The following is an 18348-nucleotide window of genomic DNA, read 5'->3' as shown; positions in this document are numbered from 1 at the left end:
TAGATAAGTCATATCTAACCTATTGTTTCAGAATTCCCTAATTATGATTTGCTAGATAAGTCATATCTAACCTATTGTTTCAGAATTCCCTAATTATAATTTGCTAGATAAGTCATATCTAACCTATTGTTTCAGAATTTTTAGATTAGTATTTCAAGGATTCAGATGTAAAGAAATTTTTTTAGTCATTCAACGGAATAAATTTTTTTCCTTAAATTTAGGCCCGTAAAATATAAATTCAACGCATCTGAAATAATATGTTAAAAATAGTATGTTAAATATTTACGGGCTAATATGATAGTATTGATATATAGCTCAACCTCGCCTACTGGAGGGAATGTTGGTTTCACGCGCAAGTTACGCACGTGCAAAGAAATGAAGTTTCCAATTTTTATCATTAAAGCGAAAGACTTGGATTGGCCCCTGTAATAGTATAGTACTTTTACCAGTCTATCATTCTATATCTCTGTTTCAATACATTCATATTTCATACACTTTTGTCTCTCATTATCAAAAACCAAAAAAGGGAGAGAGATAGAGAGGGAGGCAGAGAGATAGGTAGAGAGAGAGAGAGGGAGAGAGAGAGAGACAGAGAGAGAGAGGGGAGAGAGACAGAGAGAGAGAGAGAGGGAGAGAGAGGGAGAGGGAGAGAGATCATGATGATGAGTACTCGATTAGCACCATTGTCAGAAGAACCAATGATAAATGAAAATGAAGACGAAGAAGAGTTGAGCAAAAAAGGAAGAAAGAAATGGAAAAAGTGGATAAAGAATAATCTGTTATTGTTGTCTCAACAATCTCTCTTTCTCCTCCTCTTTAACAAGAAATCTGAAGATAATATCAAGATTCTTCTAAGTGTTCTTGGTTGTCCTCTTTTGCCTGTTTCTTCTTCATCTCCTCCACTCATTCAAACTCTTTCTCTTCCTCATCAAGTAAGCAATATTTCTCCACATTTTCATTTCTTCACTTTCTCATAATCTCCTCGTTGGCCATATTTTTACATAAGTTATCTTAAGTAGGGGCAAGCGATTACCGTAAACAACATATTATAGGTTACGTGTAAAGTAGGATTTTTGATATATATACACGGTTTAATATTTGTGATACAATAATAATATATTTGTGATACGATAACAATCGTGTGTTGATGATCATCTAAATTACAAATTCGAACTTGTCAGATATTGAACATCTAAATTACATTATCCTAATCTTAGTGCCCGTTTGGGAAATCTTAAAATAAGTAACTTATAACTTAAAATGATTAAGTGTGAAATAAGTGATAAGTTGATAAATACTTATAAGTTCTATAAGTGTTTGGATAAATTTATTTATAAGTCAGAATTTTTTTTACTTAAATGAATTAAAACAAATAATTATTAAATATAATTATCTTAGTTCATGAATCTTAAATTAGAAAATATTTAAAAATTTATATTTTAAATTCAAAACTTCAGAAAAAAGTGAAAAAATGAAAATAAGTTGGAAAAAAGTACGTCAGTGCCAACTTTCAACTTATCAGCTTATAAGTTGTAAATTCAGCTTATAAGTTGGGTCGACAAACACTCGTCGATAAGCTGTTAAGGGCTTATAAGTAGCGTGGCTTATAAGTAGCGTGCCAAACAGACCCTTAGTTTGGATCTATTATGCTATTCTAATACTCTATATGTCCCATTAAATTTTATATATTACATTTTGACACGTTTTTCGATACTCCTTTAAAACATAATTCCATAATATATTTTTTATTTTTTTCTGATATTACTTTTTTTTTAAAAACCATTATAAACTATACTTTATAAAAAACTCAAAATATGTACAAATAATAAACTTAGAGTATAATTAGTGCCAGTCTGGTTGATTATTCTCTGAGTCTTTAGTTATGACCACAATTATATAGGTACCAGTTAATTATGAGGGTCCATTCTGTCTATGTACATTCTGATAAACAGAGTGAAAAAATTAATAATTCGATCTTTTCAATAAATTTAAATAAAGTCTATGTCCCCTCCAGTGCTACCATATTTAATTAATTAGCATCTCTTAATTATTTTCCAACCGTACCTGAAAATTTCTAGCTCGCGAATTAAAGATTATTAATTTCTAAAATTAAGTACATTTGATTCTTTACTCATGCAGATATGTAGATAGGTAGCTCTGTTTTGGAGGTTGAAAAATAGAGTTTTTTTTAACTAATTTGGCTTATATGTCTTACAATTAAGTATCTGTTCTAACAAATCTCGGGATGAGCGAGAATGGAACTCAGAACCTGGGACCACAACAAATAAACCCTTAACTCTTGAGTTATCTCATTGCACTCATTGAAAATTCGAGTTTTAGGGAAGATAAAATGTATGCAGGTAGGCGTTTATAGGAACAGTGAAATGCAATGAATTGATGAATTTTAGTCACTATAATTGGCCAGGTCTCATCATCGGCAGAATACATTATACAACACTTCACAGCTGCAACAGGTTGCAGAAAATTAGAAGGAAGTGTAAAGAACATGTATGTTACTGGAAAAGTTACTATGGCTATGGTAGATGAGCTAGGCTCTGCTGGTGGAGCTACCACGAGGCAGCTTCCGACGAGGGGCTGCTTTGTAATTTGGCAAATGGTGCCCAAGAAATGGCAAATTGAGCTTGTTGTAGGACGCCACAAGGTTGTTGCTGGTAGTGATGGCAATGTGGCTTGGCGGCGCACCCCGTGGCTCGGCTCCCACACTGCCAAAGGCGGTGTTCGTCCTCTCCGTCGCTCTCTTCAGGTCAGTTGGCTTAAATTTATTAAAGAAATTATTTAGACAGTAAATTTTCCGGTAATAGCTGCATAAATTCAAATATTAAATTCTACATGTCAAACGAGTCCTGTCTACGACAAACGAAGAATTGCTGAGTATTATCATATTATTGTGTAAAATAGGGTTTTTGGTGCAAATGCATGGGAAACCCATCTTACGCGTATTGCTATAATTTATCACGACATGATATACCGACAACAATAGTACGCTCGGACCGTTACTCTACCGAGATACTAAAAATATCTAGTCTTATTGCTTACAAGTAGATAGGCAATGTTAAAGCTAGTGGAGAAAGCAAATGAGATTCATGGTTATATTCCATTAAGAAGTGCCCCTACAAGGTATAAAGGGCACTTATATGACTTTTTCACCTTTGGCATGTTACTTGTTTTTGGGCTCAATCGCACTTCTTTTTAATTAGTCCTTTCTTTCATCACCATGTAAAGTCTTATGGTCTTCACGTGTAGTAGTGTGGAAGCTAGAATGGCAGTCACATTTTGAAAATAGCTTTAATAGCTTTAGCATTTTTATATCTGAGAGTCGGATTATCGTGTGTTGCATCTCATCCTCCTCAGACCTTGACTCGGATCCAGTTCTCATAGGTATTGTCATTGTATCATCAGTGAGCTCTATAAACAAATTAAGATTATGTGCTGCATCTCATCCTCCTTCCTCGGACTTCTGACTTGGATGCACTGGTTCTCGGGAACGTAGTCAATGTATCGATAGCGAGTTCAGCTAACCTCACTAAAATTTGATAGTAATGAATGTCAGGTTTGACCTCACTCAGAACTGTGCTTTCAGTTCCTGGCTACGCCATTGCTTGTTCTGACATGCACAATTATTATTTTCTTTCGAAGAATATGTTATTTAATACTTAAGTAATGCTAAAATGCATGATTAATTCTCCAGGGACTAGATCCAGTAGCTATTGCAGATGTTTTCTCCTCGGCTCAGTACATGGGAGAAAAGCAAATCTATGACATAGATTGTTTCGTATTAAAGTTATCAGCCGATGACACGGACCTTGCAGCACGGAGCGATCCAACAGCCGAGATGATCAAACATGTTATGTTTGGTTATTTCAGCCAAAAAAATGGATTAATTTTATACTTGGAAGACTCTTACTTGACCAGAATTCAGTCACCAGGTTGTCATCCTACATACTGGGAAACCACAATGAGCACGAAAATGGAAGATTACCGGACAGTGGAGGGAGTTAGAATTTCGCATTCTGGAAAATCCAGTGCCATCATCACACGGTTTGGAGACAATTTGAGAGGAGGTCCAGTGACAACACGGATGGAAGAAACCTGGACAATCGACGATCTTGCTTTTAATGTCCCCGGACTATCCATGGATTGCTTCATTCCTCCTGAGGACATTGTGTAAAAATTAAACATCTGAATGTTCAAAACTATATGCTCAGTCAATCATATGAATTTTCTTTTGCTTAGTTACAGCATTTGAAACATTTTGTGTTTATTGTTTTCCTAGTTAAACACACTCACACATGACACACCCATCGTTGTCTTTGACAAGATTTGAACCCTCAATATCCGTAAAAGGAGGAGGGAAATATTGTTGCACCAAGATTATGTCATAGCTTGTTGTTATATGTATTGTAGCATTCATATCCTTGGTTACATTTGAAATATTAATTGCATATACATTAACTGAAGGATGGATTACAATAATTCTTGAACAAGTATAAATACATGCTTAAATCACATCACCCTGCATATATATGCAACTCAACAATGGTCTAAATGTGTATGGGTTTTTAACAAAAACAAAAAGCAACATCATTAAACATGGGTCTAAATCTGTTATTTTCAAAGGTTTTACTGTTGGTGTTAATGGTAAAATGCATTCACCATGTTTGTAGCCAGGGTGTTGATGTAAAGGATTTTGGTGCAGTTGGAGATGGCATAACTGATAACACAAATGTAAGTTTTAATGACACTTAATTAACAGCTAATTAATTAGCTCATCTATAACATTTACACATCTGTATACTCTGTGAGTTCTGAAGTTTTCTTGTTCTATTTGATGAAGGCTTTTCAAAATGCATGGGAAGAAGTATGCCAATCAGGAGGCACAGTTCTGATAGCAGACGGAACGTATCTGCTTGCGAGCAACCAGTTCCCAGGGCCATGTAATGGTCCAGTGAATTTTATGGTAAATGCAATTATACAGGCTCCTAAAGATCAATCTAATGCAGATTATTGGATAAAATTCTACGGTATTAATGGCTTGACTATCGAGGGAAATGGTACATTTGACGGCCAAGGAGCTTCAGCTTGGCCTTACAACGATTGCCGCCATGCAGCATCATGCACACCATTAAGTCCAGTAAGTTTTGTGTTTTCCAGTAAGGTTTATGCAGTATAATAGCCTCACACACTACAAGAAAGGGGGTAAAACGGAACAACTAAAACCGACCGAGTAAAGGGGATGCAAAGCTGGTCCGTTTTGTCCTGTTTTCCTGTAGTGCAGCAAGGCTGAGAATTTTAAGAATATCATTATCTCATGCACTATTCCAAATCTCCCATAATCATCCATATAATAAAATTCTCAAAGTAAGGAGTTACATTAACACTTGCATGTTTCTTAAATTTACAGTCCCTGGTGTTGACAAACGTCAAGCAATCATTAGTTCAGAACATAACATTACTCAACAGCAAAGGCGTCCAAATGAAAATAGAAGAATGTGAGAACTTAACCATCAGCAACATTACAATAACAGCACCAGCTGATAGCCCAAACACGGATGGGATTCACACCCGAAACATCAACTACGTTAACATTCTGGATTCCAACATTGGCACTGGAGATGATTGCATATCAATTGGGGATGGATCGAGGAACATTAGTATCAGTGGAGTTAATTGTGGTCCTGGCCACGGCATCAGCATTGGGAGCATTGGCAAGCATCCGTCAGATCAAAATGTGGAGGGCGTCAAAGTACAAAAATGTAAAATGAGCTCAACAGAAAATGGTGTGAGGATCAAAACATGGACTTCAAGCATTCCAGTATCCGTTGCAGATGTTACTTTCCAAGACATTGTAATGGATAAAGCACAAAATCCGATTATTATTGATCAAGAATACTGCGGTGGAAGACATGACTGCACTGTATGTCATCTCTCACAAAATATAGTCTATCTTACTTGCAAATGGATACTGATAAAGTATAGAGAGAAAAGATAAAAGTAGGATTTTACAATAAGAATCTTGTTCTCGATTACAACAGAAGAGAGACTTATATGAACTAAACCAAACGATAATATTAAGGAAATCATTTCAACAAGAAAACTATTGTAATAACAAAATATCCAATAATGATAATATTATATATGTTAACAGTAACACACTACGTTTTTGATGTTTTTCAGGGGAGTTCACATGTTCAAGTGAAAGATGTGAAGTTCATAAGAGTTAAAGGAACGTCGAGTTCAGAAATTGCAGTAAATTTGAATTGCAGCACCAGTAAACCATGCTCTGGTATTGAGCTAAATGACATCAACTTGAGTTTAGATGATGGAGGGGAAACAACTTCTTCGTGTTCAAATGCTGATATATCTTACATTGGCCCCCAAAATCCTGCCCCTTGTCAAAACGCATTGTCTCCAATTTGATGCACAGATATAGTATCATATACTGATATCTATTTAGCGGATATATAAAGTATGTAGAAACAAAATTAAGTGCACAGATCTTTTGATTGGCTACATTGAGAAATTTGTTATAATTTGATAAGCCTCGCGAGATTTTGATATAAATGCATGCCTAAATAGCATCCCACTGGATAAGCAAAGGCTCTATATAAAGCATGCAATTACATAAAAAACATGAGTAACAAGAGTAAAATACAGATACAAACATAGTTATCATGGCTTCAGGTTTGATCTGTTTTAAGGTTTTGATGTTAGTAGTGTTTGTAGTTGCATGTATCAATCAAGTTTGTAGCCAGGGTACTTTTGATGTAAAAGTTTTCGGTGCAGTTGGGGATGGCAAAACTGAAAACACCAAGGTAAGTTCTAAATTTTCCATCGAAATTGAAACATTTACCACAATTTCAGTGCAAAAAATCTGTCAAAGTGGAACAGATTGGTGTACTGATGTTTGTTACAAATGATTTCTAAAAAGCTGGTATATTTTGTATTTCTTTTCTGTTTTTTTGGTTAAAGGCTTTCAGAAATGCGTGGAAGAAAGCATGTCGATCAGGAGGGACTGTTTCGATAGTAGATGGAACGTACTTGGTTGATACTATACAGTTCTCAGGGCCATGCAAGGGTGGAGTGAATTTCATGGTAAATGCAGTTGTACAGGCACCTCCTGGTAAATCCGATGCAACGTATTGGATAAGTTTCCGCGATGTCAATGGCTTGATTATCCAAGGAAATGGTACATTTGACGGCCAAGGTCCTTCAGCTTGGCCCTTCAAATCTTGCCACAAGGCAGCATCCTGCACACCCCTTGCTACTGTAAGTTCCGTAAAGTACTGTTTGTTGAAGAGTATAAGATCATGTGAGGGGCTTACTCTGACACCTTAAGGTTTCATATTTGCTGGTTAGTTAACATTATTTCTTGAATTGACAGACACTGGTGTTGACGAATGTCAACCAATCATTAGTTAAAGACATAACATTACTCAACAGCAAAGGATTCCAAATGAAAATAGAAGAAAGTGAGAACATAACCATCAGCAACATTACAATAACAGCACCAGCTGATAGCCCAAACACAGATGGAATTCACACCGGAAACATCAACTATGTCAACATTCTCGATTCCAACATAGGCACCGGAGATGATTGCATATCGATTGGAGCTGGAACAACCAACATTAACATCACCAGAGTTAATTGCGGTCCTGGACATGGTATTAGCATAGGAAGCATCGGCAAGAGTCCTTCAGATCAAAACGTAAAGGGCGTCAAAGTACTAAGTTGCAACATAAGCTCGACACAAAATGGTGTCAGAATCAAAACATGGCCTTCACCCTTTCGAGTATCCATTTCTGATGTTACTTTCCAAGACATTTTAATGAACAACACGCGAAATCCAATCATTATCGATCAACAGTACTGTGGAGGATCGGAGGGATGCAGAGTATGTCATGTCATCTCCAAAACAACATAACTTATCTGTCCAGTTTGACTTTTACATGTAGTTTAAGATACCGGAACTATGCGGTCAATGCACCTTAAACTACGAACACAAGTCAAACTGAACAGATAAACTGGGACGGAGGGAGTATTATTTTTCTCCTATCTTGTTTCTTGATTGATTAATTACACACTTTGTTGAATAACTTGCAGGGAAGTTCACATGTTCAAGTAAAAGATGTGAAGTTCATAAGAGTCAGGGGAACATCGAGTTCGAAAATTGCAGTAAATTTGGATTGCAGCAGAAGTAAGCCATGTGAAGGAATAGAGTTAGATGACATCAACTTAAGGTTATATAGTGGTGGCAAAGCAAAATCTTTTTGTTCAAATGCTCATGTATCTTATACTGGTACTCAAAATCCTCCCCCTTGTAGAAACATATTGCCTCTGATGTAATTCATGCATTAGCACAAGGGGGTCCAGCTTCAAATACAAGAGAGATCGTTCGAGCCGAGCATTTAACATGTCCTGCTCAAGTTGGGCTCGAAATAATTTAAGATGCCCCTTAGAGGATCTGTAGCTATCTAGGCATGCCCTCCCAGATTGAAATAGTTTGTTTATGCATGATGTACTGTTTTTACCTCATTATATCAAAAATATGTTTTTCGATGGTGTACCATGAACGCCTTTTTATAATAACTTACCAGATTTTGCACGGCTTCGGATCCGTTTCTTATTGTTTCAGACAACTTTTTGCTGAAAAACTGTTAGTGTTTGGTAAATTGTAAAATCTGCTTTCTGCAAAAACGTTTTTGGTCTAAAAGCTACTGTTAAAAGTATGTGCCCATGCTTTTCGAAGATGCAGCAATTAGCTATCAGTTTCACTGTCAAACCTTCTCAAAAATATTATTTTTATATATTATATCTCAAAATATGCATAAATTAAAAAAATTACCAAACAGCCATCTAATTTTCCAGACAACACTTTTTTTACCAGCACTTTTTCTCATAGAACACAGTTTTCAAAACACTTCCAAACAGAGCCTTCGTCCTCGTTAAGTAATTGATTGATTTTATATTGTACTTCATTCTTATTAATAATAATGCGCTTTTTATGCACAAAATTGTTGTAAAATAATTTTTATTCAAAAAGAAGAAAATTTATAAGATATGTTAAGGTATTTTTGTATTTACTTTAAAATACTTTCAAAAATTTAAAAAACTGGTATTTTGAAGAGACTATATTTTCGGAATCAAATTGTTGTGTTTTGATAAATTATTTGAATTTGATTCGATAATAATTAAGCCAAGAACTCCAATTATTCGAATATTTTATGCAGATTTGAATTCTACCAAACATTATATAAACCTACTATAATTATATCAACAAACTTTTAAAAATAAAAGGCTCCAAGATAATGCTAATGTTTGTGTACTCCGGTTAATAACATTTCTATTTTAAAGAAAGAATATTTAGAACAAAAATTTGACGGAGAATATTCTCTTTTGGAATTATTTATACTTTTGGAATTATTTTATAAATGCATTTAGAGTCTATATATCCAATATCATAAATTACAAAAAAGCAAAAGAATAATATTTAATAATTCTATTATTATGAATAATGAACTTGTCTAATTTGTTGATTTTTATGTATATGATTTACAGTTTAGTGAAGTGTGTCGACGACTTTGGTAACTTAAAAAAAACCTATGAATATAGTATTTTGTTATATATTAAGATACAGTGAACTGGCTTATTAATATTCCTTAATTTATTAGTACAAAGTATATTATATAAATGAATCCAGTTAAACCTCTATAATAGTTGAATATCTTGGTAATCTAAATATTTTATCTATTAATAGAGATTATTCATTTATCCAGATAAAAATATATTATTTGTTGTGACCGAGAATAAGTATTTATTTGACAAGATTATTCTTGAGAATTTATCAAAAATATTATTTTTTCTAAGTTTTTTTGCGATTTTTTTTTTGCAAAACTACAGAATGAACCAAAATCAACAATTAATCATATATGCAACTAGTTGGAAGTTTTTTTAATTGTATTTGAGGTTGCATGTAATTGCGTCAAAGGTTGCATCAATTTGATCACAGTTGCAAAAAATCGTATTTTTGTAATTTTTTTTTGAAAAATAGTATTTTTGCAAATTAAAAAATATTTTGCAAACTTTTTTATAAATGATATTATTTTTACAAAAATATTTTTATACTTGGATATTTTTCAAAAAGCCAATTATTCTTTTATCAAATATTCATATTTATTTGACTAGATTATTTATTTATTTGCAGAAAATCGTCAACGGTTTCATCCAGTTGATCACAGTTGCAAAAAATCGTATTCTTACAATTTTTTTTTGAAACATAGTATTTTTGAAAATTAAAAAGTATTTTGCAACCTTTTTAAAAAAATGATATTATTTTTACAAAAATATTTGTAGATTTGTATATTTTTCAAAAAGCCCATTATTCTTTTATCAAATATTCATATTTATTTGACTAGATTATTCTTTTATTGAATATTTATTTATTACCGTTCATGCAATTACGTGAATTAAAACTCTTAAGTAATATTCAAAAGAATATCAAAAGTGTTAATACATCTACAACATTCATATCCTTTGCTGCATTTACAAAAATGTTACTTCGGATTAAAACATTTAATTGCCTGGATTAATTACTGCTATAATTTTAGCCAGTTCAAGTATAAATACATGCTTAAGCTTAAATCTGCATATTCAACAAAGCAAAATCTCACTTTAAGATAACAAAGATCAAATATACAAACAGTGAGGTAGATATAGATATATATAGGGGTGAGTTCTATGGAGTCCACCTTTTTATCGGAGTCCTCGGAGTCCATCTACGTTCTGCAAATAAAATATATTGTAAAACGTCTTATTTTGCAAAACATGTTACACAATATGTTCTGCAATATGAACATTTATGTTCTGCAAACTAAACATGTTTTGTAGAATATATATTTTTGCAATGTTCTGCTTGTAAAATGTATGCAATCTACAAGATTTTTGATAGAATAGTGATGTTTGTCGAAAAATAATATGTTTTGCAATATTTTAAGCTATATTTTACTTGCAAAACATATATGGACTCCGAGGACTCCGAGGACTCTAATTAAAGTGGACTCCATATAACTTTACTCATATATATATATAAATCACGGATTTAAGTTGGTTAATTTATAAGGTTTTGGTGTTACTGTTGCTGCTTGAATGCATCAACCATGTATGTTCCAAAACATGCCAAAAAGTTTTTCAAAAATGTGTTTATTTGATTTCAGCGTATTCGAGTCGATAAATTAATATATGGAATAATAATTATTCGTCAATTTTTTTTAAAAAAATTTACGACCCCTCTTAATTTTGAAGGGGGATCTGCGCTATTCCATGAAATTACAACGGAATACCTAAAGATTAATAATATCACAGGATGATTTATAAATAATTTTTTTCTCAACATTTTCGGATGTACCTTATGTTTTATAATTTTGAAAACTGTTTTAGTCAAATTATTAAATTACTAATCAAACTACCTTCTTTATACCAAATACATATAGAATATTATAGAATATAATAAGTTAATATTTGTAGTAGCGAGGAGTCGAACCTGTATTCATTTACTTAAATATCATTGTTTTGAAATTACTGTTATATCCCCGACGACCAAATCATGTCATATTAGCTCCCTTATACCAATTATATATAGAATATAATATAATATAATTTTACTTTTTTAGAAAACTGTATTACATACCTTTTTACTTAAAAACACTTACCCACCTCCATATAAAATCAAAATTTACTTTTTTTCACCATTAATTTTTTTTGAAAATATATGAAATTGCCACCTCAAAATTTAAAAATATAAAAAAAAATTCTCAAAAATTACCCGTTACCCTACCAAACTAAATTTTTTGGAGCCGCCCTGCCCACACACCAATCTTGCTTGACAAGTTTCGAATTCTCGACTTTAACGGAAATTTCGTGTTTTTGAAGGCTTTTCTGAATGCATGGAAAGAAGCATGTCGATCAGGAGGCACGATTTCGATCGTAGATGGAACGTTTCTGCTAAATACATCAAGTTCTCAGGGCCGTGCAATGGTCAAGTGAGTTTTACGGTGAATGCAAATACAACTCCGCCGGGTCGATCTAATGAACATTATTGGGTAAGTTTCGACGATATTAATGGCTTGACGATAGCAGGAACTGGTTCGTTTGACGGGCAAGGACCGTCTGCTTGGGACTTCAACGATTGCCGCCATGCAGCTTCTTGCTCACCCCTCAGTCCGGTAAGTTGTCTCGTTCTAAAAATCATCGATTTTACTGATTTGATTTTATAATTCGATTAATCATTGTTCTTTTTTCTTAAATTAATATATTTAGTATAATAAATTAATTATAATCCGATTAATTACTGAAATTGTTCTACCGAACAATGCCGATTTCTGCGTTTTACAACAATGGTTGTGTCCACCAAACAAAATTTTATTTTCTTCCCTCTATTGTTTTAAGAACTTCGAGATGGGGAGGTCTCAGATTTAGGAGGCACTATTCGAAATCAATCAATGCCCGAAACCTTATCGTACATAGACCTGTATTTCGATATTTTTAAAAACTCATGTTTTTAAGATTGGTTTACAGAAACGTTTGCCCATAACTTCGGTGAAAACTCGATAGATGAATATTCGGTAAACGAATAACTTCCTCAAATAAATACTTTTTCCGGTCCCAACATAATAGAGACGGTGTATTTTCTACCTCGATAAATGAATAATCTCGTTAAATTAATAAATTTATCCGGTCCAGAATATATTCATTAATCGAGGTTTAACTGTACTTGTATATTAACTGATAAAGTTGTAACGAAAAAACTGTACTATCAGTTAATAGTTGCAATAACTTGCTAAACAGAAATTAGCAACAAAAACTTGCTAAACAGAACACGGATGGGACTCACACCGGAAACATCAACAACGTTAACATTCTCAATTCTAACATCGGCACTGGAGATGATTGTATATCAATCGGGGCTGGAACGACTAACCTTAATATCGTTGGAGTTAATTGTGGTCCTGGCCACGGTATCAGCATCGGGAGCATAGGCAAGTATCTGTCAGATCAAAATGTAGAGGGCGTTAATGTAGAAAACTGCAAAATGAGCTCAACACAAAATGGTGTGAGAATTAAAACATGGAATTCAACCTTTCAAGTATCTGTAGCTGATGTTACTTTTCAAGACATTGTAATGGATAAAGCAAAACATCCAATTATAATTGATCAACAATATTGCGGCGGAAAGCATGACTGCATTGTAAGGCATCTCTCACGATATAACTCTATCTTGCTCAGTAATGATTAGTGATTACACACTAAATTTTTTATATCTTTCAGGGGAGTTCACATGTTCAAGTGAAGGATGTAAAGTTCATAAGAGTTGAAGGAACGTCGAGTTCGGAAATTGCTGTCAATTTGAATTGCAGCAGCAGTAACCCATGTTACGGTATTGAGCTAAATGACATCAACCTAAGTTTAGAAGATGGAGGCAAAGCAACTTCTTCATGTTCAAATGCTAATATATCTTATATTGGCCCACAAAATCCTGCCCCTTGTCAATACACACTATCTCTAGTCTGATGCATCTTATACACATATACGAGTAAAGACTTGGCGGGCACAACCTCCCAAAATAGTATCTAAATGTATTGAAAGTGTGTCTGTCTTCAAACTCTTTGAATTAAACTCTATCATTTACAGTTCTTAAAACTTTTCTAATTGTCAGATGTGTATGTTTTCTCGATCTATTCTCAAACATATGTAGAAGTGATGACAGTTGTACTACTAGAGACAGCAGTCAGAAGTTTAACACATAAATTTGAAAACTCTGGCATTACACTGCCCAATTAAGTAAAGCCTAAATCACAATTTATCATGCAACATTGTTATAATTAAGAAACAGCCCCATGTTTTTTATAATTTAAACTCACACACACACCACTTTGTCATTGAGGAAGATTGAACCCTTGAACAAGACTTCTATTTACTTCGATTATATCATTATATGTGATAGTTTGTAACATTGAAAGTATAGAAAACACTTTTTTATACAACTAGCAAACTACTAAATGCCATTACTTTAAACCACAAGTACGAATATGCATTTACTCCTCGAGTTGACCTAATTTCTAAGAACCAGGTAAATGTCTACTATACCTACCTCTGAGCTTGAGCTAAGAGAGGACAGTGTAACAACCTATGTCACCACAACTGTAACAAAATTTCATTAAGGTTCGTAGCTATTGCCTCACTGATTCACAGAAAAGCATAAACATTGCTATCGTTTCCCAGACAGAGTCGGGAAAATCATACCACATTTTTTTGACAAATCGACAGTGGTTCGCCTTATGTCAACCAAAGCCAAGTTGGTAATGTTTGACAACATTTTTACCAAGTCTGTCGACCCAAAATGGAAGTAGTGATATCCTTCAATGTAATAGACTAATAGTTTTTTTGAAAACAGCAGAATTGATGACCTTTAATTCACTAAAGTTATATTCTTTTATCTCCAAAACTCTTGTAATCATGGCATGTAATATTAATAAATATCCACTCAAACTAGCAAAATAGAAAAGGAAAATATTATGTTCTTGCATTATGAGTAACTAATTGACTAATTCTACTCCCAATTTAGCTTAATACGTACTACCTAGTTTTCCCCCGTTATTCTTTCCTAATCCTCTATCTTCCTGAATCCTGTCACAGATTCTTGTACAAAGCGAAAGCTAAGCCTGGTAAAGATTTCAATGCATGATTATTTAACAAACCTTTACTTGCTAATATGATGATCAATCTTCCTCTTTATCATAGCTAACAGGCGTTACTTTCCCATAAGTTATATGTTACTTGGTTAATGGTTTTATACATATTCATAATCTCAGATTGAAAAAGTAAGAGAGATGTTTAGTACATCTAATTTACCATTATAAAGGAAAACTAATTTCGGTCTTAGCTCATATACCTAAGTTTTTTTACTACAATCACATCTTTCAATGACTTTTAAGCAGGTAAATGATAGTGTCATAGTGAGGCAATTTATTCAGTCACAACAGAAAAACAGTCACCCATTTGCTACTTAAGTCATCAGAATATCATTTGAATAAAAATTACAAGACTATATGGGAGATTATTCATCCACGGAAAGAAAAAAAAATGCTTCTGAAGTCAATATTGAAAACACATACACATCCCTTGTTAAGATAATTGTTCTCTAGCTTACAAACTATATGTTCTTACCTCTGGATGATGATGTCTGCATTTTCTTTTCAGCAGAAAAGCAATTTTGTTTGCAAAAACAGCTAATCTTCTTCCGAAGACGCACCTTCCATCTCGGAACTTCCATCCGTATAGCACACTTCTTCATCCTCTTCTTCCTCAGATTTATCCTGATCAGTAGCTCCATCATCAGCAACCAAACTATCAAGCTCAGGTATCATGTCCACGCCTTTATTCCGATAAATCAACCCAGTTCTCATTACATAATAAAATTTATCCCTCAACTTACTGAGTGGGCTATGGTCCACTAATTTACCACGGCGGTACCCTTCCCTCAATGCTACGGTTGTGGTCTTGCACTTCAATGACAGGTAAAATATCCCCGGATACCTTGTGAAAATTCTTGTAAACTTATGGGGAAGATTCAATTCCTCCCTTAAGCTTCTCAAGTAATTCCTCTTTGTTTTCTTGTAAATGGTCAAGCTCAAAAACTCATGTAACACCCCAACTACTCTCTTCTCCATAAGATCACTATTCGGATCAATTCCCCTACAATCTTCATAAGGCGAAATGTACGGTAACTTCTGAAACTCATCCATCCATGCCTTCACCTTCTTTTGCGCACCATAACCCCTTGGAAAACTCATTGTAAACGCCAACCCAGATTGCCCTCTCTTAAACCTCCTCAACTCTGTCTCCCCATTTCCCGAAACACTCAAATCCTGATCCTCCTTCCCCCTCTGCAACGCGGAAACAGCAAATTCATCATCCCATTTCAACAATTTCAAACAAGCCAACCCATTCGACCCTTTAACAACCCGAAAACAATCTGGATACTTCCTAATCAAATTCCTATCGAAATCATCAGGTAACCCCAAATCCCATTTCAAATGATGAAGTGACTGAAAAGGCACCATCTTTTCTCGAGTCATCATAAGAACTCTACACAACCTCTCTACAATCTCACTTTCGCAATTCTGATAAACCAACTGTTCTTGATTATGTAAATTCAAAGCAATGTTAGTAAGCTTAAAGCAAGACAATGAGGGGTACTTAGGGTGAGGAAATTCTTGAAAAAGAGTAGGATAACGACGAATAAATCGAAGAGTAGGGACAGTAAGACCAAACAGTTTTTGCCAATCAGCAATTGATTTTGAAGTTAAGTAACCTGTAGAAGATCTAAAAATTGCATCTTTAAGAAGTGAAGCAGCTTTGATATCAGTGTGAATGTCAATTATATGATCTAAAGATCTGTTCTTTACCCATTTGAGTCTAACTTTAACTAGGGTTCTTGATTGTTGAGTCTGGGTTAGTGGTTGTATTTGATTTGGTTTGAGAAATGAAAACAATTGCTTGCTTCCCCACCTCATTTGTGTGTGTTTGTGAGAGAGAGAGAGCGGGAGAGAGAGAGAGAGAGAATTTGTGTGTGTGAGGGGGGAGAGATAGAGAGAATTTGTGTGGGAGAGAGAGACAGAGAGAGAGATGGAGAGAGAGATATTGGACAGAGAGGGAGGGGGAGGGGGATGGGGAGAGAGAGTGGGAGGGAGAGAGAGAGAGATAGAGGGAGGGAGGGAGAGAGAGAGAGAGAGAGAGAGAGAGAGAGAGAGAGAGAGAGAGAGAGAGAGAGAGAGAGAGAGAGAGAGAGAGAGAGTTCGTGTGTGTGAGGGGGGAGAGACAGAGAGAATTTGTGTGGGAGAGAGAGAGAGAGAGAGTTTGTGTGTGTGAGGGGGGGGGGGAGAGAGGGTTTTACCAGAGACTTGAACCCTGAAACCTCAAAGCAGGTTGCTGATCAGTTGGGGATGAAGTGTCATCACTGTACAGTGACTTGTATGTAGTTTACAAAATAGGCCCATTTACGATAGCAGAGGATCAATGGGCCTAGATCCTTTTGTTTCATTTTGAGCCCATATTGAGCACAGTGGGCCACATTTATCAAATACTATACAGGTTTTTAATTTGTTAGGATGGTTATATTTTAACAAAGTATACTTTTCTCCCTAAAATATTTATAATAGAATTTTTTAGCCTACAGTACAAGTAGGTATTGCAGAAAAATATCAGCGATATATGCTTTCTCAGATTGGATATTTGAAGACGCTATTTGAGATTGGATATTTAATCCAATTTTTAAATTTTAAATTTTTTAAAGCTAAAATACTCTTTTGAAACTGTATATATGAGATACGTTTTTTTAGGCCATGTATCCATTTTCAGACCATGTCAACCAATTTTTTTTTAAAAATACATATTTATACAAAAAATAAGAAAATTAAATTTTTTGAGATAACGAGTCTGAGTATCTTGTTAATAAAAACCGTCTGAAAAAACATATTCTTGTCACTCGGTAAAAAAAAGAAATTATAATCTTTTCTTTAATTTAAACACTCATTGAACGACTGGGCATTCTATTTATATCCTCTTAAAAACTTAATCCATAACACTTTCTTTAGAACATGAAGTACTGAATAAGAAGAAATGTTGACAGTTTGACAGTGTCTTGAATAAGCTATCAGCTGCTCATCAATTCATGCAGAAACTGTGGCATGTCTTAGCTAGCTGTGCATCAAGCTGCAGGAAGAATTGACAGTAAAAAAAACTCGCATGCAATCTTGAAATCCTTGCAGTTACAGCTCAATAATTGATAGGAAACTTCTTCATCTTGGTTATGATCAGTCTGAATTCACCCGAGACCTTATGATCAAGTTCGAACATGAGTTTTATTGTAAATAAGAAGAATGCATAGAGAATAGAAGTAATTTCTCGAGTGATTCAAGATTCAAGATTCAAGATTCAAACATCCAGATAAATACAAGGATAATAAGTAAAGAAAATCAACAGATAAATCAAGTAAGAATCAGATGTCGAAAGACTTTCCTCTGAGAGAAAGCTCATTGTGTTTGGAAATACCAAGTGCTCAAACATTTATCACTTGGACAAGAATAAAACCAGATTTGAAGTATCATAGCCTTATGAATTATGGAACCCTAACCTTGATCCTATATGGAGGAGATAGAAAATGTTATCCCCTTGTTAGTCGCATATTGATTGTATTCTTCAAAGAAATACCAAGTACGTCCTCAAACAGTCATCACATTGGACAAGAAAAAACCAGATTGAAGTTTCATA

General features: G+C 34.3%; 5 protein-coding genes across 6 annotated transcripts; 4 read left to right on the top strand and 1 right to left on the bottom strand.

The window, feature by feature from the left end:
- The first annotated feature begins 476 nt into the window (after positions 1-476).
- LOC141693074 (uncharacterized) lies at positions 477-4253 on the top strand. Its single transcript, XM_074498076.1, has 3 exons — positions 477-932; positions 2426-2764; positions 3710-4253. The coding sequence occupies exons 1-3, from the start codon at positions 657-659 to the stop codon at positions 4187-4189; spliced, it is 1095 nt and encodes a 364-aa protein (XP_074354177.1). The 5' UTR covers positions 477-656; the 3' UTR covers positions 4190-4253.
- Positions 4254-4400: 147 nt separating this feature from the next.
- LOC141693073 (exopolygalacturonase-like) lies at positions 4401-6461 on the top strand. The gene is made up of 4 exons (XM_074498075.1): positions 4401-4746; positions 4856-5152; positions 5423-5935; positions 6196-6461. The coding sequence occupies exons 1-4, from the start codon at positions 4612-4614 to the stop codon at positions 6436-6438; spliced, it is 1188 nt and encodes a 395-aa protein (XP_074354176.1). The 5' UTR covers positions 4401-4611; the 3' UTR covers positions 6439-6461.
- A 225-nt stretch (positions 6462-6686) lies between these two features.
- Positions 6687-8586, top strand: LOC141693072 (exopolygalacturonase-like). Its single transcript, XM_074498074.1, has 4 exons — positions 6687-6833; positions 6991-7287; positions 7403-7915; positions 8125-8586. Exons 1-4 carry the CDS (start codon positions 6693-6695, stop codon positions 8365-8367), a joined length of 1194 nt encoding a protein of 397 aa, XP_074354175.1. The 5' UTR covers positions 6687-6692; the 3' UTR covers positions 8368-8586.
- Positions 8587-11975: 3389 nt separating this feature from the next.
- Positions 11976-13587, top strand: LOC141692162 (exopolygalacturonase-like). The gene is made up of 3 exons (XM_074496899.1): positions 11976-12242; positions 12893-13264; positions 13345-13587. Exons 1-3 carry the CDS (start codon positions 11976-11978, stop codon positions 13585-13587), a joined length of 882 nt encoding a protein of 293 aa, XP_074353000.1.
- LOC141693793 (protein WHAT'S THIS FACTOR 9, mitochondrial-like) lies at positions 12716-17022 on the bottom strand. Of its 2 annotated transcripts, none has more exons than XM_074498957.1 (2): positions 15244-17022; positions 12716-13101 (listed from the first exon to the last, which is right to left on the bottom strand). In XM_074498957.1, exon 1 carries the CDS (start codon positions 16590-16592, stop codon positions 15306-15308), a length of 1287 nt encoding a protein of 428 aa, XP_074355058.1. In that variant the 5' UTR covers positions 16593-17022; the 3' UTR covers positions 12716-13101; positions 15244-15305. The 2 variants fall into 2 exon arrangements, with proteins under 2 accessions (XP_074355058.1, XP_074355057.1); XM_074498956.1 differs by having other exon boundaries at positions 12716-13063.
- Positions 17023-18348: the final 1326 nt, after the last annotated feature.

The sequence above is a fragment of the Apium graveolens genome, chromosome 10, assembly GCF_009905375.1.
Source record: "Apium graveolens cultivar Ventura chromosome 10, ASM990537v1, whole genome shotgun sequence".
NCBI classification, from domain to species: Eukaryota; Viridiplantae; Streptophyta; class Magnoliopsida; order Apiales; family Apiaceae; genus Apium; species Apium graveolens.
Note: the sequence above shows the minus strand (reverse complement) of the source record. Positions and strands in the feature narration are given on the sequence as shown.

Coding starts and splice junctions, on each gene's coding strand:
- LOC141693074 (XM_074498076.1), top strand. CDS start 657: ATGATGATGAGTACTCGATTAGCACCATTGTCAGAAGAACCAATGATA. Junction 933..2,425: donor CTCTTTCTCTTCCTCATCAA/GTAAGCAATATT, acceptor ATAATTGGCCAG/GTCTCATCATCGGCAGAATA. Junction 2,765..3,709: donor CTCTCCGTCGCTCTCTTCAG/GTCAGTTGGCTT, acceptor TTAATTCTCCAG/GGACTAGATCCAGTAGCTAT.
- LOC141693073 (XM_074498075.1), top strand. CDS start 4,612: ATGGGTCTAAATCTGTTATTTTCAAAGGTTTTACTGTTGGTGTTAATG. Junction 4,747..4,855: donor GCATAACTGATAACACAAAT/GTAAGTTTTAAT, acceptor TATTTGATGAAG/GCTTTTCAAAATGCATGGGA. Junction 5,153..5,422: donor CATGCACACCATTAAGTCCA/GTAAGTTTTGTG, acceptor TTAAATTTACAG/TCCCTGGTGTTGACAAACGT.
- LOC141693072 (XM_074498074.1), top strand. CDS start 6,693: ATGGCTTCAGGTTTGATCTGTTTTAAGGTTTTGATGTTAGTAGTGTTT. Junction 6,834..6,990: donor GCAAAACTGAAAACACCAAG/GTAAGTTCTAAA, acceptor TTTTGGTTAAAG/GCTTTCAGAAATGCGTGGAA. Junction 7,916..8,124: donor GAGGATCGGAGGGATGCAGA/GTATGTCATGTC, acceptor AATAACTTGCAG/GGAAGTTCACATGTTCAAGT.
- LOC141692162 (XM_074496899.1), top strand. CDS start 11,976: ATGTCGATCAGGAGGCACGATTTCGATCGTAGATGGAACGTTTCTGCT. Junction 12,243..12,892: donor CTTGCTCACCCCTCAGTCCG/GTAAGTTGTCTC, acceptor CTTGCTAAACAG/AACACGGATGGGACTCACAC. Junction 13,265..13,344: donor GCGGAAAGCATGACTGCATT/GTAAGGCATCTC, acceptor TATATCTTTCAG/GGGAGTTCACATGTTCAAGT.
- LOC141693793 (XM_074498957.1), bottom strand. CDS start 16,592: ATGAGGTGGGGAAGCAAGCAATTGTTTTCATTTCTCAAACCAAATCAA.